The sequence below is a fragment of the Clavelina lepadiformis genome, chromosome 8, assembly GCF_947623445.1.
Source record: "Clavelina lepadiformis chromosome 8, kaClaLepa1.1, whole genome shotgun sequence".
Taxonomy (NCBI): domain Eukaryota; kingdom Metazoa; phylum Chordata; class Ascidiacea; order Aplousobranchia; family Clavelinidae; genus Clavelina; species Clavelina lepadiformis.
The window spans coordinates 6078782-6102821 of NC_135247.1; the positions used below are offsets into that span (position 1 = coordinate 6078782).

At 35.0% G+C, this 24040-nt stretch overlaps 1 protein-coding gene across 1 annotated transcript; it reads left to right on the forward strand.

Annotated features, from left to right (window-relative positions):
- Positions 1-1033: 1033 nt before the first annotated feature.
- On the forward strand, positions 1034-23835 carry LOC143468665 (uncharacterized). Its single transcript, XM_076965996.1, has 53 exons — positions 1034-1046; positions 1110-1229; positions 1582-1704; positions 1777-1896; positions 2255-2377; positions 2452-2571; positions 2941-3063; positions 3138-3257; positions 3610-3732; positions 3807-3926; positions 5540-5659; positions 5741-5863; positions 5961-6080; positions 6363-6485; positions 6560-6679; positions 9689-9808; positions 9890-10012; positions 10110-10229; positions 10659-10781; positions 10933-11052; positions 11174-11293; positions 11488-11583; positions 12550-12661; positions 13011-13103; positions 13249-13444; positions 13903-14055; positions 14221-14425; positions 15035-15265; positions 15362-15544; positions 15712-15825; positions 15996-16201; positions 16323-16398; positions 16553-16729; positions 16816-16935; positions 17160-17417; positions 17519-17665; positions 17752-17951; positions 18176-18329; positions 18596-18830; positions 19025-19180; positions 19366-19479; positions 19612-19745; positions 19972-20128; positions 20267-20373; positions 20510-20621; positions 20760-20943; positions 21083-21240; positions 21487-21667; positions 21743-21813; positions 21949-22105; positions 22350-22439; positions 22889-22988; positions 23172-23835. Exons 1-53 carry the CDS (start codon positions 1034-1036, stop codon positions 23399-23401), a joined length of 7344 nt encoding a protein of 2447 aa, XP_076822111.1. The 3' UTR covers positions 23402-23835.
- Positions 23836-24040: the final 205 nt, after the last annotated feature.

Genomic DNA, 24040 nt, shown 5'->3' on the forward strand with positions numbered 1-24040 from the left:
GTGTGTTCAAAGTGTTTTTGTTGATAACAATAGATAAAGATGAAACCCATAAATTAATTATTATTATGTAATGAAAGAGTACTGTTTAATGAAATTTATAGTTTGTAAGCACAATAGTACTGGTTTGGCCAGTTATAAATGGTTCGATTTAATTTGTTGCAATATTGTTGCCTTGAATATGTGTTAATAAAATAACTACTTCGATGCTATTTATGGCATTTTGTCCTGTTTTGTTTTAGAAGTGAATGATTGCTCAGTTGGTTCTCATAACTGTCATCCAAATGCTACATGTACTGACCTTGTAGATGGATTCAATTGCACATGCAATGAATTTTTCATTGGCGATGGAACCAATTGCACAAGTATGTTGAAAGTTGTTATATTTTAAGTGTGATCTGATTGTGGTTTTTTAAGCTATTACTTTTCCACTTAACAGATGTTTGTGAACCAAATCCATGTGGAGAAGAACACGAGTGTGTTGCTGTGAGTGATAATGTGCAAGGTTACACATGCAAGTGTGCTGATGGTTACTTCTATGATAACATCACCTGTATTGGTAAGTGCAGTTTTGTCATGCTGATGATATCATGCTTAAAAATGTGATAACATGATCGTAGAAAGTAAAGTTTTTTTCAGTTTAATTCTTTTAAGAATTTTCTGAATATGTTGCTTATTACAAATTATCGTTTTTATTGTGTTATGTTTTTTATGACAAATAAACTGAAAATTAAGTTTTGAAAAAGTATGTATCCGTTTGGAATGATATTTAATTGAAATTAACGTTTCATAAAATCAAAGTGTATCGACCAAATTATTTTTAAACGTTTAATGTAACTTGTTGCAGTATTGTTTTTGATTATCATATGACAAATACCATTCATGTTTTCGAATTTAAATTTTTTTTGTGTTTAGAAATTAATGAATGCTCAGTTGGTTCTCATAACTGTCATCCAAATGCTACATGCACTGATCTTGTAGATGGATTCAATTGCACATGCAATGAATTATTCATTGGCGATGGAACCAGTTGCACATGTATGTTGAAAGTTGTTATATTTTATGTGTGATCTGATTGTGGTTATTTAAGCTATTACTTTTCCACTTTTCAGATGTTTGTGAACCAAATCCATGCGGAGAAGAACACGAGTGTGTTGCTGTGAGTGATAATGTGCAAGGTTACACATGCAAGTGTGCTGATGGTTACTTCTATGATAACATCACCTGTATTGGTAAGTGCAGTTTTGTCATGCTGATAAAGTCGTGCTTAAAAATGTTATAACATAATCGTACAAAGTAAAGTTTTTTTTGGATTAATTTATTTAAGATTTTTGTTGTGTAAGTTGCTTATTACAAATTATAATTGTTATTGTGTTATCTTTGTTTATGACGAATAGACTGAAAATTAATTGTTGAAAAAGTATGAATCCGTTTCGAATGATATTTAATGAAATTATTCTTTTATAAATTTATGTTGGCCAAGTTATTTTTAAACGTTTAATGTAACTTGTCGTAGTATTGTTTTTGGTCATCGTATGACAAATACCATACATGTTTTGGAATTTGAAATTCTTTTGTGTTTAGAAATAAATGGATGCTCAGTTGGTTCTCATAACTGTCATCCAAATGCTACATGCACTGATCTTGTAGATGGATTCAATTGCATATGCAATGAATTTTTCAGTGGTGATGGAACCAATTGCACAAGTATGTTGAAAGTATTTTTATTTTGTGTGATTTGATTATAAATATTTCAGCGCCAATTTTTCCACTTATCAGATGTTTGTGAACCAAATCCATGCGGAGAAGAACATGAATGTGTTGCTGTGAGTGAAAATGTGCAAAGTTACACATGCAAGTGTGCTGATGGTTACTTCTATGATAACATCACCTGTATTGGTAAGTGCAGTTTTGTCATGCTGATAAAATTGTGCTTAAAAATGTGATAACATGATCGTACAAAGTAAAGTTTTTTTCAGTTTAATTTTTTTAAGAATTTTGCTGAACATGTTGCTTATTACAAATTGTCGTTTTTATTGTGTTATGTTTGTTTATGACGAATAGACTTAAAATTAAGTTTTGAAAAAGTATGAATGCGTTTGGAATGATACTTAATTGAAATTAACGTTTCATAAAATCAAAGTGTATCGACCAAGTTATTTTTAAACGTTTAATGTAACTTGTTGCAGTATTGTTTTTGATTATCATATGACAAATACCATTAATGCTTTGGAATTTGAAATTCTTTTGTGTTTAGAAATAAATGGATGCTCAGTTGGTTCTCATAACTGTCATCCAAATGCTACATGCACTGACCTTGTAGATGGATTCAACTGCACATGCAATGAATTTTTCATTGGCGATGGAACCAATTGCTCATGTATGTTGACAGTTGTTATATTTTATATGTGATCTGATTGTGGTTATTTAAGCTATTACTTTTCCACTTTTCAGATGTTTGTGAACCAAATCCGTGCGGAGAAGAACATGAGTGTGTTGCTGTGAGTGATAATGTGCAAGGTTACACGTGCAAGTGTGCTGAAGTTTACTTCTATGACAATACGACCTGCATTGGTAAGCTTGTGCAAGCTTGCAGGAAATTGTTGTTTTAAATACTTAAGAATTTTTCTCATTAATTAGGAAATCTTTTTCATGTTTGGTTTGGTATTTTTCTACGTTTTCAATGCTCAGCAAACTAAACAATTTTCTTAAAGAAACTGTGTGTGCTTAAAGTCTTTTTGTTGGTAACATTACATCAAGATAAAACCCTTAAATTACTTGTTGTTATTTAATGAAATTAAGAGTTTATAAGCACCATAGTACTGGTTTGGCCAGTTTTAAATAGTTGGATTAAACTTGATGCAGTATTGTTTCCTGGAGTGTGTGTTAATAAAATGACTACTTTGATGCTATTTATGGCATTTTGTCCTGTTTTGTGTTTAGAAATAAATGGATGCTCAGTTGGTTCTCATAACTGTCATCCAAATGCTACATGCACTGACCTTGTAGATGGATTCAATTGCACATGCAATGAATTTTTCATTGGCGATGGAACCAATTGCACATGTATGTTGAAAGTACTTTTATTTTATGTGTGATTTGATTATAAATGTTTAAGCTACTACTTTTCCACTTTCCAGATGTTTGTGAACCAAATCCATGCGGAGAAGAACACGAGTGTGTTGCTGTGAGTGATAATGTGCAAGGTTACACATGCAAGTGTGCTGATGGTTACTTCTATGATAACATCACCTGTATTGGTAAGTGCAGTTTTCTCATGCTGATAAAATCGTGCTTAAAAATGTTATAACATGATCGTACAAAGTAAAGTTTTTTTTGGATTAATTTATTTAAGATTTTTGTTGTGTAAGTTGCTTATTACAAATTATAATTGTTATTGTGTTATCTTTGTTTATGACCAATAGACTGAAAATTAATTGTTGAAAAAATATGAATCCGTTTGGAATGATATTTAATGAAATTATTCTTTTATAAATTTATGTTGGCCAAGTTTTTTTTAAACATTTAATGTAACATTTCGCAGTATTGTTTTTGGTCGTCGTATGACAAATACCATACATGTTTTGGAATTTGAAATTCTTTTGTGTTTAGAAATAAATGGATGCTCAGTTGGTTCTCATAACTGTCATCCAAATGCTACATGCACTGAGCTTGTAGATGGATTCAATTGCACATGCAATGATTTTTTCATTGGCGATGGAACCAATTGCACATGTATGTTGAAAGTTGTTATATTTTATGTGTGATCTGATTGTGGTCATTTAAGCTATTACTTTTCCACTTTTCAGATGTTTGTGAACCAAATCCATGCGGAGAAGAACATGAGTGTGTTGCTGTGAGTGATAATGTGCAAGGTTACACATGCAATTGTGCTGCAGGACACTTGTTTAACGGTAGAACTTGTAAAAGTAAGTTAAGGGTTGTTTGGAATTAAACTTTTAGTTTTTGTTTAATTTTATTCAACTCACTGTGTTCAAAACTTAATGTTTGGTATGCTGAGTTATTGTATAATGTATATGTATTATGGTGTTCCTGCCAAAATAAATGGTTTTATTATTTACTGCTAGGGTTGAGATACTTGTATTTTAACCATTTGTCCCCCTCTCGATCCTGGGATTTTTTGTCCTGAAGTCCAGGGTATTCTGAGTTACGTTTTGGCAGTTCAATACTGCTTGATATGTGGATTAAATTGGTTTAAAACAGTTTTACAATAGCTAGCCACTTAGATTCATCACAAGGTTTTGTCATAGTATTGTCATGCTACCTACTGGGTAACAATAGCTGAACAATCGCTTTTATCACATGGGCTTGAACCTTGTGCATCAGGTTTTAGTCAACCTATTTTCATATGCTTGTTACGGGTTTCTTCACCTAGCTTGCAAAATGTGATTAGAAAAGTGCGAAAAACAGTCAAAGTCTTTTGACGTTCTCCCGTTAAAAACGATTGCAATCTCCAGCCCTTTATTTTGGAGACTTTTGGTAAAGAGAAAATGCTTCTATTAGATTGCAAGGTGGAATAGTTTGCTGACAATGCTGAAGATATTCTATGAGTTGAGGAAAGAGATCAAAATGGCATTGGTGCAGCTTGATGTTCAGTTTGATTTATCTTATGAGGATTTGAAAAGAAAAATTTTATGTGTGAAGCCCTGGCGCCCTTCAAGGCTGCTGTTGACGCTCTAGCTAGTGAAGAAGCAGACTTGTTGCTATCAGAAAAAATAATTGCGTTCGTCTCGAAGAAACTTGAAGATCTGAGATCAGAATTTAACAAAAACCTAAATGAAAGGTTTAGGATTCAAATCGTCTAATTCATTTTATCGAATACATTAGGAAACCATCATACATTGATCAACCTCACGATCAGCTTGGAAATCGCTTAAGACGCCAAAAATTTGCCACCTTGGCAACAAATCTTATTCAAAGATTGTTTTCTACTAACGATTCAGATCCAGATGGCACTACTGAAGAACATGAAGAAATCAAAGTGGATAGCAGCCAGGATACTCCAAGTTAAATGACCTTAGCTCAAGAGCTGAATGCATTTATGGCAGCTTATGAAAATGAATAGGCAGAATGCCGTAAGGTCAACACTCGAGTGTTGCAGAAAGAAATGATGCTATATGAGACAAGCAAGAAGAAGCCAGAAAACTTAAAAAAACTGTATGGAGCCCTGAAAACCATCAAACCTACATCAGTTGAGGTTGAACGTGCGTTCTCAGCCCTTGGTTATTTTGGCAATAAAATTAGAAATCGTCTTAATGGTGATACCCTTGATGCACTGCTGTTTTTGCGTCAGTATTGCAATAAATAAACTTGCTTTGTTTTGATTATATGTGTACACTTTTTACTTTGTTAATCCCGAAAAGTCCCGGGATTGTATGGTGATAATCCCGGGATTTCAAATTTAGTCCCAAAATCCCAACCCTAGTTAATGCACATGAGTGTCGAAAATAATCAAGTTTTCCATTATTAAATCCAAGTAAGCTGCTATGATTAATTCTATTAAAAGTTTTCCATTTTACAGATGTTTGTGAACCAAATCCATGTGGAGAAAAACATAAGTGTATTGTTGTGAATGATGATGTGCAAGGTTATGCCTGTTCTTGTGCCTTTGGTTACTTCTATGACAGTGTCACTTGTATTGGTGAGTGCAGACTTGCAGAGAATTTTATCTTAAAATTGTCAAAACATGTTTTTGCTAATTTGCTTAATTATTTTTCTTCAGAAATAAACGATTGTTCAGTTGGATTTCATAATTGTCATGCAAATGCGACTTGCATCGTCCTAGAAGATGGTTTCAATTGCACATGCAATGAATTTTTTCATGGTGATGGTGTTGACTGTGAATGTAAGTTTCATTTTTTAGTTTAATTCTTTATTATTAAGTTTGATGTTAAATGAAATATTGTTGGTTTGTATTAATTGTTTGAATTTATCAATTTCAGTCACTTGTGAACCAAATCCATGCGGAGAAGAACATGAGTGTGTTGCTGTGATTGATAATGTACAAGGTTACACATGCAAGTGTGTTAATGGTTACTTCTATGACAAAATGACTTGCATTGGTAAGGGCAGATTTACTGATAAATGTTTCTTAAAAAAGTCTTATAATTGATTCATACTAAAGATTTAGGTTGTTCTTATCTAATTAATTAGGAGAGTTTTTTCGTGTAGTAGTTTTTTGAATTAATATCCAAGCACAGGAAACCAAAAACATATTGGTTCATAAAATTTTTATTCAAAATCTTTTGTTAGTAACAAAAGATTATGGAAGAATTATTAAGTAAAATTATTCTAATTATGACAACGTCCATACCATCTTTTGTTTTTTTGCGTTTCATCTTTAGAAATAAATGATTGCTCAGTTGGTTCTCATAACTGTCATCCAAATGCCACATGCACTGACCTTGTAGATGGATTCAATTGCACATGCAATGAATTTTTCATTGGCGATGGAACCAATTGCACATGTATGTTGAAAGTTGTTATATTTTATGTGTGATCTGATTGCGGTCATTTAAGCTACAACTTTTCCACTTTTCAGATGTTTGTGAACCAAATCCATGCGGAGAAGAACACGAGTGTGTTGCTGTGAGTGATAATGTGCAAGGTTACTCATGCAATTGTGCTGCAGGGCACTTGTTTAACGGTAGAACTTGTAAAAGTAAGTTAAGGGTTGTTTGGAATTAAACTTTTAGTTTTTGTTTAATTTTATACAACTCACTGTGTTAAAAACTTTATGTTTGGCTTTCTAACTTATTGTATAATGTATATGTATGTATAGTGTTCCTGCTAAAATGAATGGTTTTACTATTTAATTGAGTTAATGCTAGGGTTGAGACCCCGGGATTTTGACCATTTTTTCCAATCTCGATCCTGAGATTTTTTGTCTTGAAATCCAGGGAATTTTTAGTTTACGTTTTGGTAGTTCAATATTGCTTGATACGTGGATTAAATTGGTTTGAAACAGTTTTACAGTAGCTAGCCACTTAGGTTTGTCACAAAGTGTTGTCACAGTATTGTCATGCTACCTATAGGGTAACAATAGCTGAACAATTGCTTTTATCACATGGGCTTGAACTTTGTGCATCAGGTTTTAGTCAACCTGTTTTCATATGCTTGCTACTAGTTCTGGCAAATTGTAATCAAAATGTCTAATTTTGAAGATGTAAGTTTACAGAGAAAGTCCAAAGTCTGGCAAAACTTTTCATACTTCACAATTACAGATAAAGCAAAGTGTAATCTGTGCCAATCTGTTTTCAAAGCTGTTGGATCAAGTACAAAGGGACTAATTACCCACTCGAAAGTAAGTCGTCAAATTGCAGTGAGGTCCTGTCTGATGGAAGCTTCAGCAGAAGATCAGCAAAAATGTAAAGTCCGAAAGATTGACTCTTTTTTCAAGTTGAAGAAGCCGAGCCTCGAACTGCTTAGTCAGTTGACTGCTGTGGATGGGCGTACATTTAACCAATTTACCATAAGCAAGCGACTGCGTCGAGCATTCCAGGCTGACGGATATGATTTGCCCAGATCCCACCAGCAGGTTCAGGATTTAGTGATCAAGTACAGAGAGAAAATTATAAAGCTAGTCCATGAAGAGTTTATCGCAATCAAACAAAAAATGGTTGATTTGCATCCATGGAAGCATGAATGCAGCAAAGGCAGTAAAGCTGGTTGAAGAATGATTGGAATGCTTTAGTTTGAACCTGAAAAAAGATATGGTGGAAACAGTCACTGATGGTGCCAGTGTTATGGTAAAATTTGGAAAGGACACTAGCCCTCAACATGTGACCTGCTATGCCAACGCGATCCATTTGGCTGTTTGTGATGTTTTGTATAAGACATCTAATTCTAAGTATTATTCTAGTAAAGCCTCCACTGATGTAACTGATTTTGGAAGTGACCCTGAGACAGTTGCTGAGGATGATTCTGAGGAAGTTGAATTCGCTCCTCTTTTGTCACCTAGCTTGCAAAATGTTGTGAGAAAAGTGCGAAAAACAGTCAAAGTCTTTTGACGTTCTCCCGTTAAAAACGATTACAATCTCCAGCCCTTTATTTTGGAGACTTTTGGTAAAGAGAAAATGCTTCTATTAGATTGCAAGGTGGAATAGTTTGCTGACAATGCTGAAGATATTCTATGAGTTGAGGAAAGAGATCAAAATGGCATTGGTGCAGCTTGATGTTCAGTTTGATTTATCTTATGAGGATTTGAAAAGAAAAATTTTATGTGTGAAGCCCTGGCGCCCTTCAAGGCTGCTGTTGACGCTCTAGCTAGTGAAGAAGCAGACTTGTTGCTATCAGAAAAAATAATTGCGTTCGTCTCGAAGAAACTTGAAGATCTGAGATCAGAATTTAACAAAAACCTAAATGAAAGGTTTAGGATTCAAATCGTCTAATTCATTTTATCGAATACATTAGGAAACCATCATACATTGATCAACCTCACGATCAGCTTGGAAATCGCTTAAGACGCCAAAAATTTGCCACCTTGGCAACAAATCTTATTCAAAGATTGTTTTCTACTAACGATTCAGATCCAGATGGCACTACTGAAGAACATGAAGAAATCAAAGTGGATAGCAGCCAGGATACTGCAAGTTAAATGACCTTAGCTCAAGAGCTGAAAGCATTTATGGCAGCTTATGAAAATGAATACCGTATTTTCTTGAATAGAAACCGCGGCTACTATTTTTTATTTTTGAACGTTTTGTGCGGCTTCTATTCGAGGGCGGCTTCTATTTTGTTGCATGAATGTTTTTCTCTTCTAATTGGTGCTCAGTGGGCATTCAAGTTTATCTACCATAAGTACCGGTAACAAGAAAACGGAAACAGTAAGTCAGCTGCAATTTTATTGTCTCTTTTTGTAAAACCGCTAATCCTTCAGCTGCTACTATTGTCGCATTTGTTTAAAGCAAACAAAACCAAAAGGAAATGTACGTTCCAGTGATAATAATGACTTGAACAATATCAGTACTATTGATGATGTTGAAAATGACCATTGATACAATACCTTAGTTGAAATAAAACATATGTACAATGCTTGAGTAATTTTTATTGCATGTCTTTAGATATGTTTGCTTCGTTTTCTTTTATTAGTAAAGAAGCAATTTCATCATTGTCTTCTGCGGCTTCTATACGAGGGCTTATGCGGCTTCTATTGTTTATTTTTAATCAAATCGTGCGGTTTCTGTTGTTTATATTTAATCAAATCCTGCGGTTTCTATTCGAGGGCGACGAGGTCAATTCTCGAGTGTTGCAGAAAGAAATGATGCTATATGAGACAAGCAAGAAGCAGCCAGAAAACTTGGAAAAACTGTGGAGCACTGAAAACCATCAAACCTACATCAGTTGAGGCCGAACGTGCGTTCTTTGCCCTTGGTTATTGTGGCAATAAATTAGAAATCGTCTTAATGGTGACACTCTTAATGTAGTGCTGTTTTTGCGTCAGTATTGCAATAAATAAACTTGCTTTGTTTTGATTATATGTGTACACTTTTTACTTTGTTAATCCCAAAGAGTCCCAGGATTGCAGGGTGATAATCCCGGGATTTCAAATTTAGTCCCAAAATCCCAACCCTAGTGAATGCACATGAGTGTCGAAAATAATCAAATTTTCTATTATCAAATCCAAGTAAGCTGCTATGATTAATTCTATTAAAAGTTTTCCATTTTACAGATGTTTGTGAACCAAATCCATGTGGAGAAAAACATAAGTGTATTGCTGTGAATGATAATGTGCAAGGTTATGCCTGTTCTTGTGCCTTTGGTTACTTCTATAACAGTATCACTTGTATTGGTGAGTGCAGACTTGCAGAGAATTTTATCTTAAAATTGTCAAAACATGTTTTTGCTAATTTGCTTAATTATTTTTCTTCAGAAATAAACGATTGTTCAGTTGGATTTCATAATTGTCATGCAAATGCGACTTGCATCGTCCTAGAAGATGGTTTCAATTGCACATGCAATGAATTTTTTCATGGTGATGGTGTTGACTGTGAATGTAAGTTTCATTTTTTTAGTTTAATTTTTTATTTTTAAGTTTGATGTTTAATGAAATATTGTTGGTTTGTATTAATTGTTTGAATTTATCATTTCAGTCACTTGTGAACCAAATCCATGCGGAGAAGAACATGAGTGTGTTGCTGTGATTGATAATGTACAAGGTTACACATGCAAGTGTGCTGCAGGACACTTGTTTAATGGTAGAACTTGTAAAAGTAAGTTAAGGGTTGTTTGGAATTAAACTTTTAGTTTTTGTCCAATTTCTTACCACTCGCCGTGTTGAAAATTTTATGTTTTGTTGACTGATCGTATGGTTTATGTGCCTGAATAAATGGTTTTACAATTTGTTTGAGTTAATTTACATGTGCTTTGAAAATAATTATATTTTCTGCTATTGATTCTAATTAATCTGTTATGTTTTTTTCTGTTAAATTTTTTCCCCGTTCTCAAATGTTTGTTAACCAAATCCGTGTTGAGAAGAACATGAGTGTGTTGCTGTAAGTGATAATGTGCAAGATTGTTCTTGTGTTTGTGCTTGTGGTTACTTCTATAACAATATCATCTGTATTGGTAAGTGAAGGTAACAAGTAAAACTTTTGTACTATCTGCTGTGGTAATATCTCCAAATGTATCTGTTTTTGTAGAAACTGATAAGTGTGTAAATGGATCACATATTTGTCATCAAAATGCAACCTGTACCAACTTGGAGAATGGCTATAGTTGCATTTGTAATAGATTCTTTCAAGGAAATGGGACCAGTTGCACCTGTATGTTCAATTTACTTTTAACTTGCAGTGAAATAAAATGTAATTGTATTTACATTTATGCGCTACAAAAAAGGTTATTGTTCAAATATTTATAATTTTTGTCGCACTTCCAGAACTTTGATGCGTGTTCATCAGATAACTTTTTGTGCAGTTGTTTGTGAGCCAAACCCTTGTGGTCACTTACATGAATGCCTTCCAGACACAAGTTCATCAACAGAATATGTTTGCAATTGCCATTCAAATTATAGTTTCAATGGTATTACTTGCATTGGTAAGTGACAAATAATGATAAACTAAAATAAAAAAATTTTTATTTGTTTTTGGTGCATATGTTTCAAACTTTCCGGAAAACTTTGCCTGCATGATAGTAAACAATCTTCAACATTATGCAGATCCATGTCAACCAAATCCATGTGGAGACTTAAGCCAGTGTGTTGTGCTAAATGATACAATACTGGGATATGCTTGTGTATGTAATATAGGCTTCACCAAAAATGGAAACACTTGTGTTGGTAAGCAGCTTATACAATATACATATGTAATCTGCAGCATTTGCTGAACATGTTTAAATAATTGAACAAGTATATCTTAAATATTTTATCAAATAAAATTAGGTAATTGCAGATTTCCTTAAGTTTTTAACTGTTTTTGTTACATGTTACTTTTTTTCTTGCTTGGTGGGATATTGTTTGAAATGTTATTGCAGACATTGATGAATGCAATCAACCTAACCAATGTATCTTTGGGAATTGCACAAATACCATCGGCTCTTTTCAGTGTAATTGCTTTCCTGGTTTTACAGGTAAGTTGTTAAGTAGTTTGTAGTCTGATGGCAAGCAATATTTTGAAGTTCTAAGCTACGCCATAAACCAATCAACAAGCCAAGTGTCACTTGCACGGGGATTTCCAGCAGTCGTTATCCCAGGTTTGAAACTGCTCGGTTTATTGCCTTGCTGCTACAAACTTTGCAGTGAAATGTGACACTGTATGACTGACACTAAATTAGCCTGGTGTAAACATTTAAGCCTATTATTTAGCAAGATTTTACTATATGTGTGCATGGGTTTATCTGGCAGGGCTGATGCATTCAACCTTCAACAGCCCTGACGTCTGTACGACCAGAGTAGGCTATTTACTGTCTCTGCTTAGGTGTGAGCTGGTATAGTATGGACGTTCTAAACACTTAAAACTTCGCCAGTTAACGTACAGGTGCACAAGGCTTTAAAATATAACTATAAACAGATAAGTGGAGACAATTGTTGATGAGAGTTTTCAATTTCTTATAAATAGTGGCAACTGGCAAGGTTTTTATATGCAGTTTGCACTCTGTAGGGTTATAAAAACAGTTAAGTTTACTTGAACAAGCTGAATTAAATATGGTGGATTTCTTTTAAAGTGGTTCCCAGATAAGTCTTGGACATTCAAGTAACAACTATCGTGAAACATCTACTAATTAATGTAAACGCTTTTTATTGAGAACTTTGCCATAATACTTTGAAAATAAATTTGTCAATAACCTGAGGTAGAGTAAAATATTACTAATTTTTTGTATGGGCCGTTCATATTCACATGCAGCTGTACAGCAAAGGCACAGCATGTGGCCCATCGTCTGCTTGAAGGTATAGCTTACAACTTCAAAGTACATCTAACCCATTGCGGCCGTCAACAGACTATGATATGTACAGAACAAGATTTATTTTTGAATGTGCTTAAGTTTGATCTTTAGGTTTAAGTATTTATAACAATTATGAGTATATCTTATTTTAAGGGAAATCCTGCACAATCAATATAAATGAATGCTCGGAAGACCCTTGTGATCCTAACGCCCAGTGCATCGATTCAACAGGAAGTTATAGTTGTGTTTGTTCAACAAATTTTTGGTAAAACGGAAATGTTAATATTCACAATGCATTGACTTCAACTAAATTGCAGTAATTTTTTGCTTTTTTGTCATCTGAATTGTCTTGCATTTTTAATCAAATAGAACTGAACCATTTTTGGTTCATTGCGAAAGACTTATCTGATTACCTTATAACTAAAACGTTTAATCCATGTTTTTAATCAATTTGCTTTATTTATCATCATGATTGAATTTAATCCTGATGTAAAATGTGGCAGTGTTCATTTCGTGCTTTTTACTGCATTTTTTCATCACGCATTCGAACCCAGTATTATACTCTCAACTGAGTTCTATTTTTAACGCTTAACTTGGATGTTTTTTTAAACCAGTGGAGATGGATTCACTTGTCATCCAGATCTGCATATAACATTGGCACAAGATAATAGATTAGATGATAATGTAGCTATATGCATAACAACTCAGTGAGTATAAATTTCATACATGTTTCAACTTTCTTGTTCATCCTTTATGTTGTTGTTTTGTAGTAATAATCACCACTTGTCCTGTATGTAATTATGTGTGTTTAGACCAGTGAGAAAAGGCTGATTAACTGTTTTATTCTCTTAGAATACCAATACCGTTTGGAAATGAGCGTTTTCAATTCATATATGTACACAAAAACGGTTTGATTTACTTTACTAATGCTGTGGAACGTATTCGTCGTTTGAACAATTTTAATCAGGTTCAGAATCATCAAACCATTGCTCCATTTTGGGATGTTTTTCTTATAGATGAAGAAGAAGGTGGCAATGTGTTCTGGCAGGTTTGCGAACTTTACATTTATGAGTTATTTATATGAATGGAATATTACATTTTGCACAATTGTATTGGAAAGCATAGATAGTTTGGCGATTAGGTATGTTATGTCAAATATCATCTACTGATAACTAACCTAAAATTTGACAACCTTTGCACATTTCCGAATTACAGATATTTCACTCATTTAACAAAAATAAAGTGACCAAAATCCGCTTGAATCTTTGTCTTCTCTCTTTTATGTGTAACTGGCTACTTTTTATTTGTGATATTAGAGCATTGTTTAGTATATATTTGTATTGGAAGATATGTTATCCTTAAAAAAATAATGCTTGAGTATTAATACGGTATGCTTTTTCATGTTTCAAACATTACGAATTTAACATATTTACTGAAAATAAATATCGGAGAATTTGCACAGTTACTAGTTGTTTTATATTTCTGCTAAATTTTAAGCCAATTTAGGTCTTTGCTGACTCGGCTGGTCTTCAGCCATCAGAAGACCCTGCCTTAGCCCGCGCATTATTATTGCAACCTTCTGACTTCACTCCATTATTTCTATTAATTGTTGAATGGAGAAATGTCATTCCACATCCTATACGTCAGTTCGGAGACTATGTAAGTTATTCTTTTTCTGAATAATTAAAGTTTTATCTAAACTTTTTTGTGATTGACAAATTGCATTAGTTCTATGCGGGTTCGTCAAGAATAACTTACTCATTTATGTTGATATTCAAACTCTGCTGCACATGTTTAATTGAATGATTTATAAAATGGTTTTAGCCGAGTACATTTCAATGCATTCTCGCATCAGATGGTTCAAAAACGTATGCCTGGTTCATCTATTCGGAATGCAGATTTCAGTGGATACCCCAACTGACAGGAAGTGGTGCTGTTGTTAGACCTCCTTTTATTGGATTCATTAATTCAAATGGTGAAACAAGAGTTCCAATCAATGAAAGAGCGCCATATGAGGACAGTAACATCGGTCAGTGTGAATTCATTACCTTCGTTGTTTAATTAAATCTTTTTCGTTTTATTTGCAACAATATATTTTACAAATGCTGGATCATCTTGAATAGATATAGTGTTTAAGAGTTTAATAGATATATACCTTTTTTGACCGCATACAACCCACACAATTCCCACTGATACATATCAATCACCACATGTTAATTGCATCGCTTTTATTACAGTAATTAAAGTCCTTACTGTGGTTCTATTTGTCCCACTGCAATGTTTTGTTACAATCAAGTTAGAACAATCTATGTTTAATTACAGGAGAAGATCATTTACTTACTTTGGATAATCCAAAGTAATTTAATGATCCTTTTAGCTTCCAGTTAATGAACATCCACTTTCAACATTGCTTTTTTAAAGTCAAGAGTTTTGAAATATGTGCAGCTAAAATAGGATTTGTCTTTGTCTCCCATCAGATACAATATATGATAAACTGTCATCTCTTTTATGTTTTACCAGATAAGCATTATTATATGTGGTGCTTTCAACCTATATCAGAGGGCATGTGACAACTGTGGGATCAAATATATAGATTAAAAATCCCCGTGACTGTAGAATTTGTTTGTTACGTTTGCAGGATTGCTCGGAACTTACCGGTACTCAGTGTCAGATAACCTTACTAGCAACCGTGAAGGGAGCTGCTTGGACTGGTGTAACAGTGACTCAATGCTGTCCTCATTAGGCCACTATTCATCTTGTCCTTGGGCCTGGTTTCATGCCAGGCGTGACCGACGCTGGACCAGATCACCAGGAAATCTGCGTCAACTTCAGCGTCTTGGTCTGGACACTTCTGTCTTTTATCCTCCTGGTAAGAGGTTTTATTTTAATAGGTATATATTTAATTTTTAATACCTTCGTCTATAATACCAAAGGAATGTACGAAATTCCTTAAAATTTGTTGCAGGCGTAGTTTGCTACCAGCTTCGTTTTTCTTCGATATTCTTTCCTTCATACACTGGTCCATTGTGTTGTTACGATTCGAACTTAGGTCGCTTCGAACCACTGTACAGTCGGTTCCAGCGCACACAAATACCCATCACTGCTTTATCATCGGATACAATTGAGCAGCTATATAATAGTTTTCTACGTAAGATTGTAGATGCAATTATTATCTCAGTGTAAATCTATTATATCATTACAAACAATAAATGAATTTACGCTAAAAGATATAATTAAGTAAATAAGTAGATGGCAATAAGGATTTGAATTGAACGCTTAAGATGTAAGTTAATTATAGTTTATTGGATATATCAGAAACAGATTACCAACCTGAAATAGATTGCTGCACTGCTGGTAGTTACTACTGCGACTTGTTCAGACAGAAAAGGCCAACGGCAAGCACGATACTTTATTTCTTCCCCAGAATACGTAAGCATTTTTTCAGCATGTTTTAACCTTAATAACTGCCTTCTTTATTCGTGCCATGTCAAGAATTAGTCACGGATACTAATTCAATATTCTAACTATATTATCTTTATATGAAGAATGCAGTTTACAATATACAGCGAATATTTTAACTGAGCCGATATCATTTACAGGATTTACATTCGGTGATCCTCACCTGCAAACAGTATATGGTGACGAATACACGTTCAATGATCTTGGGGAATATATCCTCCTCAGAGCTCCCAACGAATTTGAACTTCAAGGCCGAATGGCTTTGGCCCTTGACGTAGACCAAAATCCAACCAAAGCTACTGTCTTTTCTGCATTAGTAGCCAAAGATTTTGTAACTGACAACTTGGTATTGCGTCTCGATTAGACTAAATTTTGGAAATGAGCGTTAATGTTGATATGATGCATATTGTGTTTTGTTCCAAACAGGTCAAACACCTTATTTTAAACAAATTTACACCTGTTTTTAGGTTCTGTTTGAGCCTTCAAATCTCAACGCAAATCAGACTAATGTTTCTGTCAATGGCAGTCCTATCGTTTTTTCAGGTGAAAATTTTTTGTTAGCTACAGTACATCCTTTGCTTAACATATCCTGGATATTCTTTGTGGAATGTAGTTTACAACATTGATCAGTTAAAAATTTTGAAGAAGTTCGCCAGAATACAAGAAAGATGTTTATGTTTTCATCACATGTTCTTAGACGAACTCAACTTACAGGAAGCTCTTCCTCACCTATTGTATCAACGTACAAGCGACGTAAATTATGAAGTAACCTTCTCTCCAAACATAACGATTACTGTATTCACCATCAGGGGTGTGTTGGGCTTTTCTCTTTCTGTCAGCGATGATTTTAGAGACCGAGTAAAGGGCCTGCTTGGTTAGTAACTAAAAATGTAACTATGAAATGTTTCCTTCCGTTACTCAAAGTGCAAAAGTTTCGTAACGGGTGTGACTTAATTCTAGGAACCTTTGAGACGCCCAGCGGAACAGTCTTAAATACCAGCGACTTTATGTTAAATGGACGTAATGACCTCTTGGAAGGCACGTTTGATCAAGAGAAGGTGTATAACTACGGAAAATTATGTGAGCAATGTTTGTTTACATTTTGTTTGTTATCCTTCACAAACTCAAAATAGTTTTTGAAACCAAAAATTTTGCGTTACTTTTGTGCTCTGGTGCATGTCTATCCGCCTACCAATTTGGTAGCATATCTAACAAAAACGAAATGAAAACATATTCAAGTTAGACTGACATTTGCTAATAATAATTTGCTTAATTATTTTTCATATTTTATGTTGTTGAATTAGGGAAGTTACCCGAAGATGAGAGTCTCTTCGTGTACCCAAGCGATACAAATTACAGCACATTCAACCCTGGCAACCACACTCCTCCCTTCCTTACCGACCTAATCGATGATTTGACTCAGGAGGAGTACAATAACCTTAAGAGCACTTGCTCCAGCTCCCTCTCCTGTATGTTTGATCTTGCCGTAACGAACGACATAGCTGCTGCCATGGTGACCGGTGAAATAGCGAAAGAATCAGCCGATAATGAAGTGCAGTCAGGTAATGTCGTGTTTTACGTAAGATCAAGTGGTCTGTATAATTGCTTTGGTATACTATATGGCGTTAAATTTTGAAGCTTACCGCTCTTAATTTTCCTTCAGATAATTCAGCTCCTGTTATTACGTGGGAAGGGGAAGAATTACGTCTTATTGCAAACCACTTCACAACCGCACAGTTTATTGCTACAGATAACAACAGCGACTCGTTGACGTTCACTGTAACATCGTTGCCGGGCATTTCTATCAATGGTTTGTACTTTGCTGCGTTGTCAGTTTGTTTCTTCTCGTTTGTATTTTTGTGTGCAATTTTTACCAGCGGCTAGTGTTATTTTTAGACTCTGGGATTCTGACGGCAAATATTGGCTCTGATCTGTTTGATATCGCGGCCAACAGCACTTCCGCTCAACTCATCGTGTACGTTAGCGACGGTCTGGTAGAAAGTCAGCTGGTTGTCCCGCTCTTGATATGCGATTGTTCGGGGAAAGGGCAGTGTCTCTGGCGCGCACCGGCAAGATACGGACAACTTGATTTCAAGGTGAGTGCAAATGATCGTAATTATTCTGTTGTGTACTTGAATAATTTCAAGCTTTAAATATATATAACTATACATTTATAATAACTTAAACGCTTATTTTCCACGTAGTGTTTAGTTTAAAGGAAAAAGTATAAGAAAGTTAAAACTATGAACTTTAACTTAGACGAATGGCGTTTGTTTGTGCACGGCACGTTTCAGTTATTTACCAAATCAATTTTCTATAGGTTGTAAACTGTGAATGTGATGAAGCATACGACGGAGAATCATGCCAGTTCGACTTCAATGCGTGTTTTGATAGTCCTTGTTTCACAAACTGTACAGACGCTATTGCCCCAGCTGTGGGTTTCACTTGTCAGCCTTGTCCAAGCAGCCTCGAAGGTATACGAAATTATAGATCTATTGTTTATTAGATTGAAAATGGCTGATGCGCAGTAGTTTTAGAGAATATTTTGAAGCATTGTGAAAGAAAAGTTAATGTCTATGAGGTCAATGCTTGATGTCTGTGTCACATTAACTTCGAAGAAATTAAATTAGAACGCAGTACACGAAGCAAAACAATTTTATAATCTTAAAGTTACAATAAAAGAGTCAATCAGAAAACGATTTCAGAAATAAGCTATAGTATATAAAATTTCTACCTGCAGGCGACGGGATATCATGCCTAGATATCGACGAGTGTAATTCTTCAGCTCCAACACACAATTGCGAACAGATCTGCCGCAATATATTCATGGGTTACGAGTGCGATTGCTTCGCGGGCTACCGACGCACCGAGGCGAAAGTGACAGAACACAACCAGTGTGAAGATATTGACGAATGCTCTGATGTGGATCCTTGCGGAATTAACGCAGGTTGTTCCAACACGAACGGTTCGTTCACGTGAGTATTACGCTGCTGTTTTTAGATACGGGTCATGTTATAATGCAAAATGGCGAACTTGTGATTTATTCAACAACTTCCGCTTGTTGATATTAATAATGAAGAATTGAACATGCAAGGCGTGCGACTATTCAACGTCCACTCATTAAGAAGCGCTAATAAATTATGAAGTAATCTGAGAATTTACTTTACAGTTGTTTTTGTCAACCCGGATTTGTCAACTCGCCTGAGAGCAATTGTGTCGACATTAATGAGTGTGAAAACGCCTCACTTAGCCATTGCCCAAATACGACCTTATGTATGAACACGGCTGGTTCTTTTCGCTGTGATTGCTTGCCAGGTTTAACTAGGTGAAGTATAACATCACATTCCAAACAAACACAGTGTTATGTTTAAATGCTTTGTACATAGTGTCAATACAAACGTCAATACTTTGAAATCTGGAACATGTTCTATTTTTTAGTTTGTTTATTTTCATTGTCGGATTCTGTTAAGCATACGCTTAACTGGTTTCTACAACTGATGTTTTATTTAGGTTTTCGAATGCAAATGAGCAGAGTGAGTGCATTAGCTCCAATTGTTCGTTGATTGATCCTTGCGTTAACGCCTTATGCAACGATAGCAGCGGTTCTATTGCTTGCGATTGCCTGTAAGTTTTAAGAAGCAGCAAACCCAGTAACAGCAACAAAATTTCTTGAGTGAACATGGTGCTTGTTATCTAAAATGGTTACATTGAAAAAATGTCACTTTAAAAGTTCGTTAAAAAGCTGACATGACATAGGTCAGGTCATCGCAAGCAAGATGATGCAGTTTGTATCAACATCAACGAATGCGATGAAGACAACATAGATTTCGTCCAACTTTGCTCGTCAAATCAACTTTGCATTGATACAGTTGGGGGTTTTACATGCGCAGGTATTTATCAGAGTAAGACTAGGCTACAATACTGAAGACAATTGCTTCATCGTGCATATTGCTAGCCATCCAGTTGCTATTACTTATTTATTAATGTATGCAAATTCTGGTAACTGCATAACGTATATTTTTTCTGTTAGACGGTGGATATTTATAAAACCATCACTGGGGATTTTGGTAGTCTAAAGCAGTTAGTTTGCTTTATGATTGAACCGTTCTTTTGCAGATGGAAGTGATTTTCTTGCAACAATTGTAACACGTTTGAAGGCGTTTAGTGAGAATAGCTTTATTGCATTCGTATCTGAAACCACCAGAAGCGCCGTAGCTGTCAAAAACGTAACTTTTCACACAATTGCTACTAATTCAAATGAAGTACAAGTCAGGTACTACTGATACAAAACTATTTTCAGCGAATTAATTACATTCCAAAACAATTGCGCTTATTCTTATTTCATATACGCGTTGTTGTGAATACTAAACCAGCTGGCTACTTCAACTTTTTAATCGAACCTCCAATACAGATTTACTGTGTTTGAAGTCTCACAACTTGACGCCTTCCTCACTCTTAGAGCAGCAATTGCTTCAAACCTTACAGAAGAATTTCACTTTAGGGAGATCCCCATACCGCGTATGGCTTTTAATTGATTTTGATTAATTAATTATTATATTTTAAGTTTGCAGTTGATTTTACGTTGTTAGCCACTAAGCAATGACATTGGTAACAAAACATCATTGCAATGTTGAACAATTCAGTAATTGTGCAGTTCATCGTCCAATCAGTGAAGTCTGCGGTGAACTCCAAGACTCAGGAACACAATTTACTGAGAAAGACATCATCACCAAACTGTCGTGCCAACCGCACATGGACATAATTGCGTAATTTCTTCATAGTTCATTGAGCGTAGTATATTAACTAAGCTAAATATACATCAGCCCAAGCTGATTAGCATTTTTCCAAAGACGAAAAATTGACTTGTAAACTCTTCAAATATTTACAGTCTACGTCTTGCTTAGGCTAAGCACTTGCAACGTCAGTAGTCTCGGAATCAGTCCCGATTCCTTGTCCATGGGAAGTCACATGACTCTTGCTACTGACCCGTCTTGTCGACCGCTCATATTTGAAAGTTCCGGCGGAGATCTTTTCTCGACCTTTATTGTTTTTAACAAAGCAGACAGACAATGTGGTGTTGAAGTAACGGTAATATTTAACGCCGAGTGTTTATTTGCTACCTTTGGGCGATAGCCAATGCGTACTTGTAATTTAAAGCACTAATTTAGGTGTTTGCCATGTCTTTTACGCTTATTAACGAATTATTGACCTAATTTTATATATTTAGGTCGACAACACATCCATCACGTATTTATACACTGTTGCGTCATCTGGATTTACAATGTTAGCGCCGATAGTTCGATATCGGCCATCATTGGAATATCGAACCCAATGCGTATTTGTTCGAAACTTGTTTGTAACCTCTCATGAATATGCATATGTCAAGTATGTACGCTATTAAAGTAGCGGTGTAGTATTATTTTTTTCTTTGCAAAATGTGCTTCTGTCTGGTGTTAAAAAGCATCAAGTTTTAGTAAAACTTATCCTCAGAAACAGCCTCACAAAAAGTGCATTTATTTGGGAAATGTAAAACATTGCATCAGTATAATAAATCCCGAAGAGATGGGGTTAACAAAGGGTAAAACGGAGACAGTTATTTTTTCTTTAAAAAAAATCTTTACGACCGCACAGGAATGACAGTGAAACGAGCAGACGTGTCAAAAGGTCGTTGTACAGCTTAACAATGTACAGTGACGAAGAAGCTCTGGTATCTTTGGATGATGCAAGTGGTGACCAACCAATAGTGAGGATGGATGATGTCATTTACTATCGCCTGCATTCTGCCGATAACAGATCAGGTTTTACTCCACAGGTATCTATTTTTTGATTACGAAGTAAATGCTACTGCTCCAGCAATACAATTCTTATTAATTTGCCATTGGTTAAGGTCAAAGATTGCTGGGTTACGCCGACGTCCGACCCGTTTGACTCCACGAGACAAAATGTTCTACGTGACGGGTAAGTATGACGCACAGTTACCTTATTTACTCTATTTTTACATGTTCTTGGCCCTATTAGATATTCACAAAATTTATGAAGAGTTTTTGGTAAGTTACAAAGCAAAGAAAATCGATAAATGATTTTTATTACAAGTTGTTCATTGGACAAGAAACCTCGACGTGTTCCTTCCAGCAATCTCGTGACAGTATCTTTGGCATCGATTTTTTGGCTTTCGGATGACAGAAGCCTGATTTACCTTCACTGCAGTCTACTTCTTTGTGACATTACAAAAGAGAACTGCTTTCAACCAGTACGTTTGTATGTAGAGTAAACCATAATAAATTTGTATCACATTTTTTTGTTTTTTTTTTTCTGTTTCAGCTGTTGAAAAGCTACTTGTAAAGTTTACAGTCCAAGTACAGCATATATTAAAAATACGTGCGTTCTTGTTTAAGCCTGATAAACAGTAGTACATTGTAGTAAAACGTTTTCTTCAGTCTTTCCTTATATTCTTAAGTTATGCAAAGATTTTTCAAATCTGTGCCTTTTTGTAGCTTTGCAGGCGAAGAAGTCGGCGAGCTTCTCGGGTCCATGTCCAACTCGCGATATCGGCGCCTCTTCAAACCACGAGCCCTTGTCGCGAGGTACCAATATGTAGTTTGATGTAGATTCATATCCATTCCAATATTTTACTTTAAAAGAGATTACACGTTACTATTGAAGCTTTCGAAAAATTTGGTATTTTTAATCCAAGCATAACAAGTAATCACTAAACTAAAGTATACTTAAATTTACCAAAACTTTCACAGCACACACCAATTTCCAAAACTCACCCTCCGGGATTGATATCTAAAATAATAACAATACCGTTTTCTCTGCAATCAACAGTTCATCATTTATAGATACTTACATGAGAACTTTAGGAGTATGAATAATACATGGCCCTTTTATAGCTTCTTCGAAGTCGAATACTTTAAGAAAATCAACTGCTTGGTCCATCTTTTCAGATAGATCATCTTTTGAAAACAAAATCATTTTTTGTTATCATACTTTTTTATTTTAATAATATGTAAAAAAATATTTTATTATTTAGGCCAATAGATGCAGTCAAATCTGCTCGTACAAACGCGGTAGAATGCGTTGCTCATGTTCGGAGGGTTACAAACTGCAGAAAGATTTCGTGTCGTGTAAATGTAAGTCGTTGTTTTAAGTCATTCTTCAAATGGAAACGATTTAAACCGAAATGAAATTAAGGCTTTCAAATCACAGTTATAAAATATCAAGTTAATAACTTTAAGTAACTTGTCGAGGCAATTTTATGCCTATTACGATTTCGACAGTGCCTATTCTGATGAACTTTTTACAATGTTGTACAGTTGTTCATTTCGTGATCAAGCGTCCTGGTCATTCGGCGAGAACGCAAAATACAAAGGTTGGAAACACTTCACATTTTCATCAGCATCCTTCTCATTCAAAAATCGGCCGGAATCAAGCCAGAGTGGCCTTAATAGCTTGCATCGCCGTTGCCATGTTTGTTTCTTTGTTACTCATATTCATGTTTCGACGTACCCGCGAAAGCGAGAATTACGAGAGATTAGGCCATTGATCCGCATTTTTTGCAATGAGCACCCTCCTAATTTTTTCAATTATTTATGTACTTACTCATTAAACTTTCTCTGTGCATGTTTTCTCATGCTGTTGTAAGTGTAGAATGTATGTACCCTACGACTTTTAGTACCCTGTCGCTCTCGAAATAATAATGTTAGTCTCTGGGACCAGTAATCGAACGAAACGAAATGACGTGAAAAGTCGGGCTGGAAGGTCGAATTTCAACACATCATTTCAAAGAACTTTTTCCCACTTAGTGTATTAGGTTTTGAATGTCCGTATTAGCAGACGATAATTATGCGTTAGTGAAGACAATGAATCAAGTTCGTTATAAGATTTTACTGCGGTAGTATGTGTTTCATGCTTTTTGTTGTTGTAAAACTGTTTAAATTAGATTGACTGAGAAATTAACTTATAAATGTCATAGGTTGAGTTATTTTATTACTCTGAGATAAGATGACAGTTATATTAATATAATTAACCATAATTGAGAGCTTAGCTAAGGTATGAAGCAACGCAGATATTGTATAGAAAATGATTGCCTAAGGAAGGGAGGCGAATATAACATTACATAATTACTCGAAGAAACATGTCTTGGACACGCCGAAGTTTGTTGCGAGTTTAAATTACCGGTTTG

What these genes read in the sequence shown, in the direction of transcription:
- LOC143468665 (XM_076965996.1), top strand. An exon ending in CGATGGAACCAATTGCACAT is followed by an intron (nt 3,733 to 3,806) that starts GTATGTTGAAAG and finishes TCCACTTTTCAG; the next exon opens with ATGTTTGTGAACCAAATCCA. An exon ending in GTATAACTACGGAAAATTAT is followed by an intron (nt 16,936 to 17,159) that starts GTGAGCAATGTT and finishes TTGTTGAATTAG; the next exon opens with GGAAGTTACCCGAAGATGAG.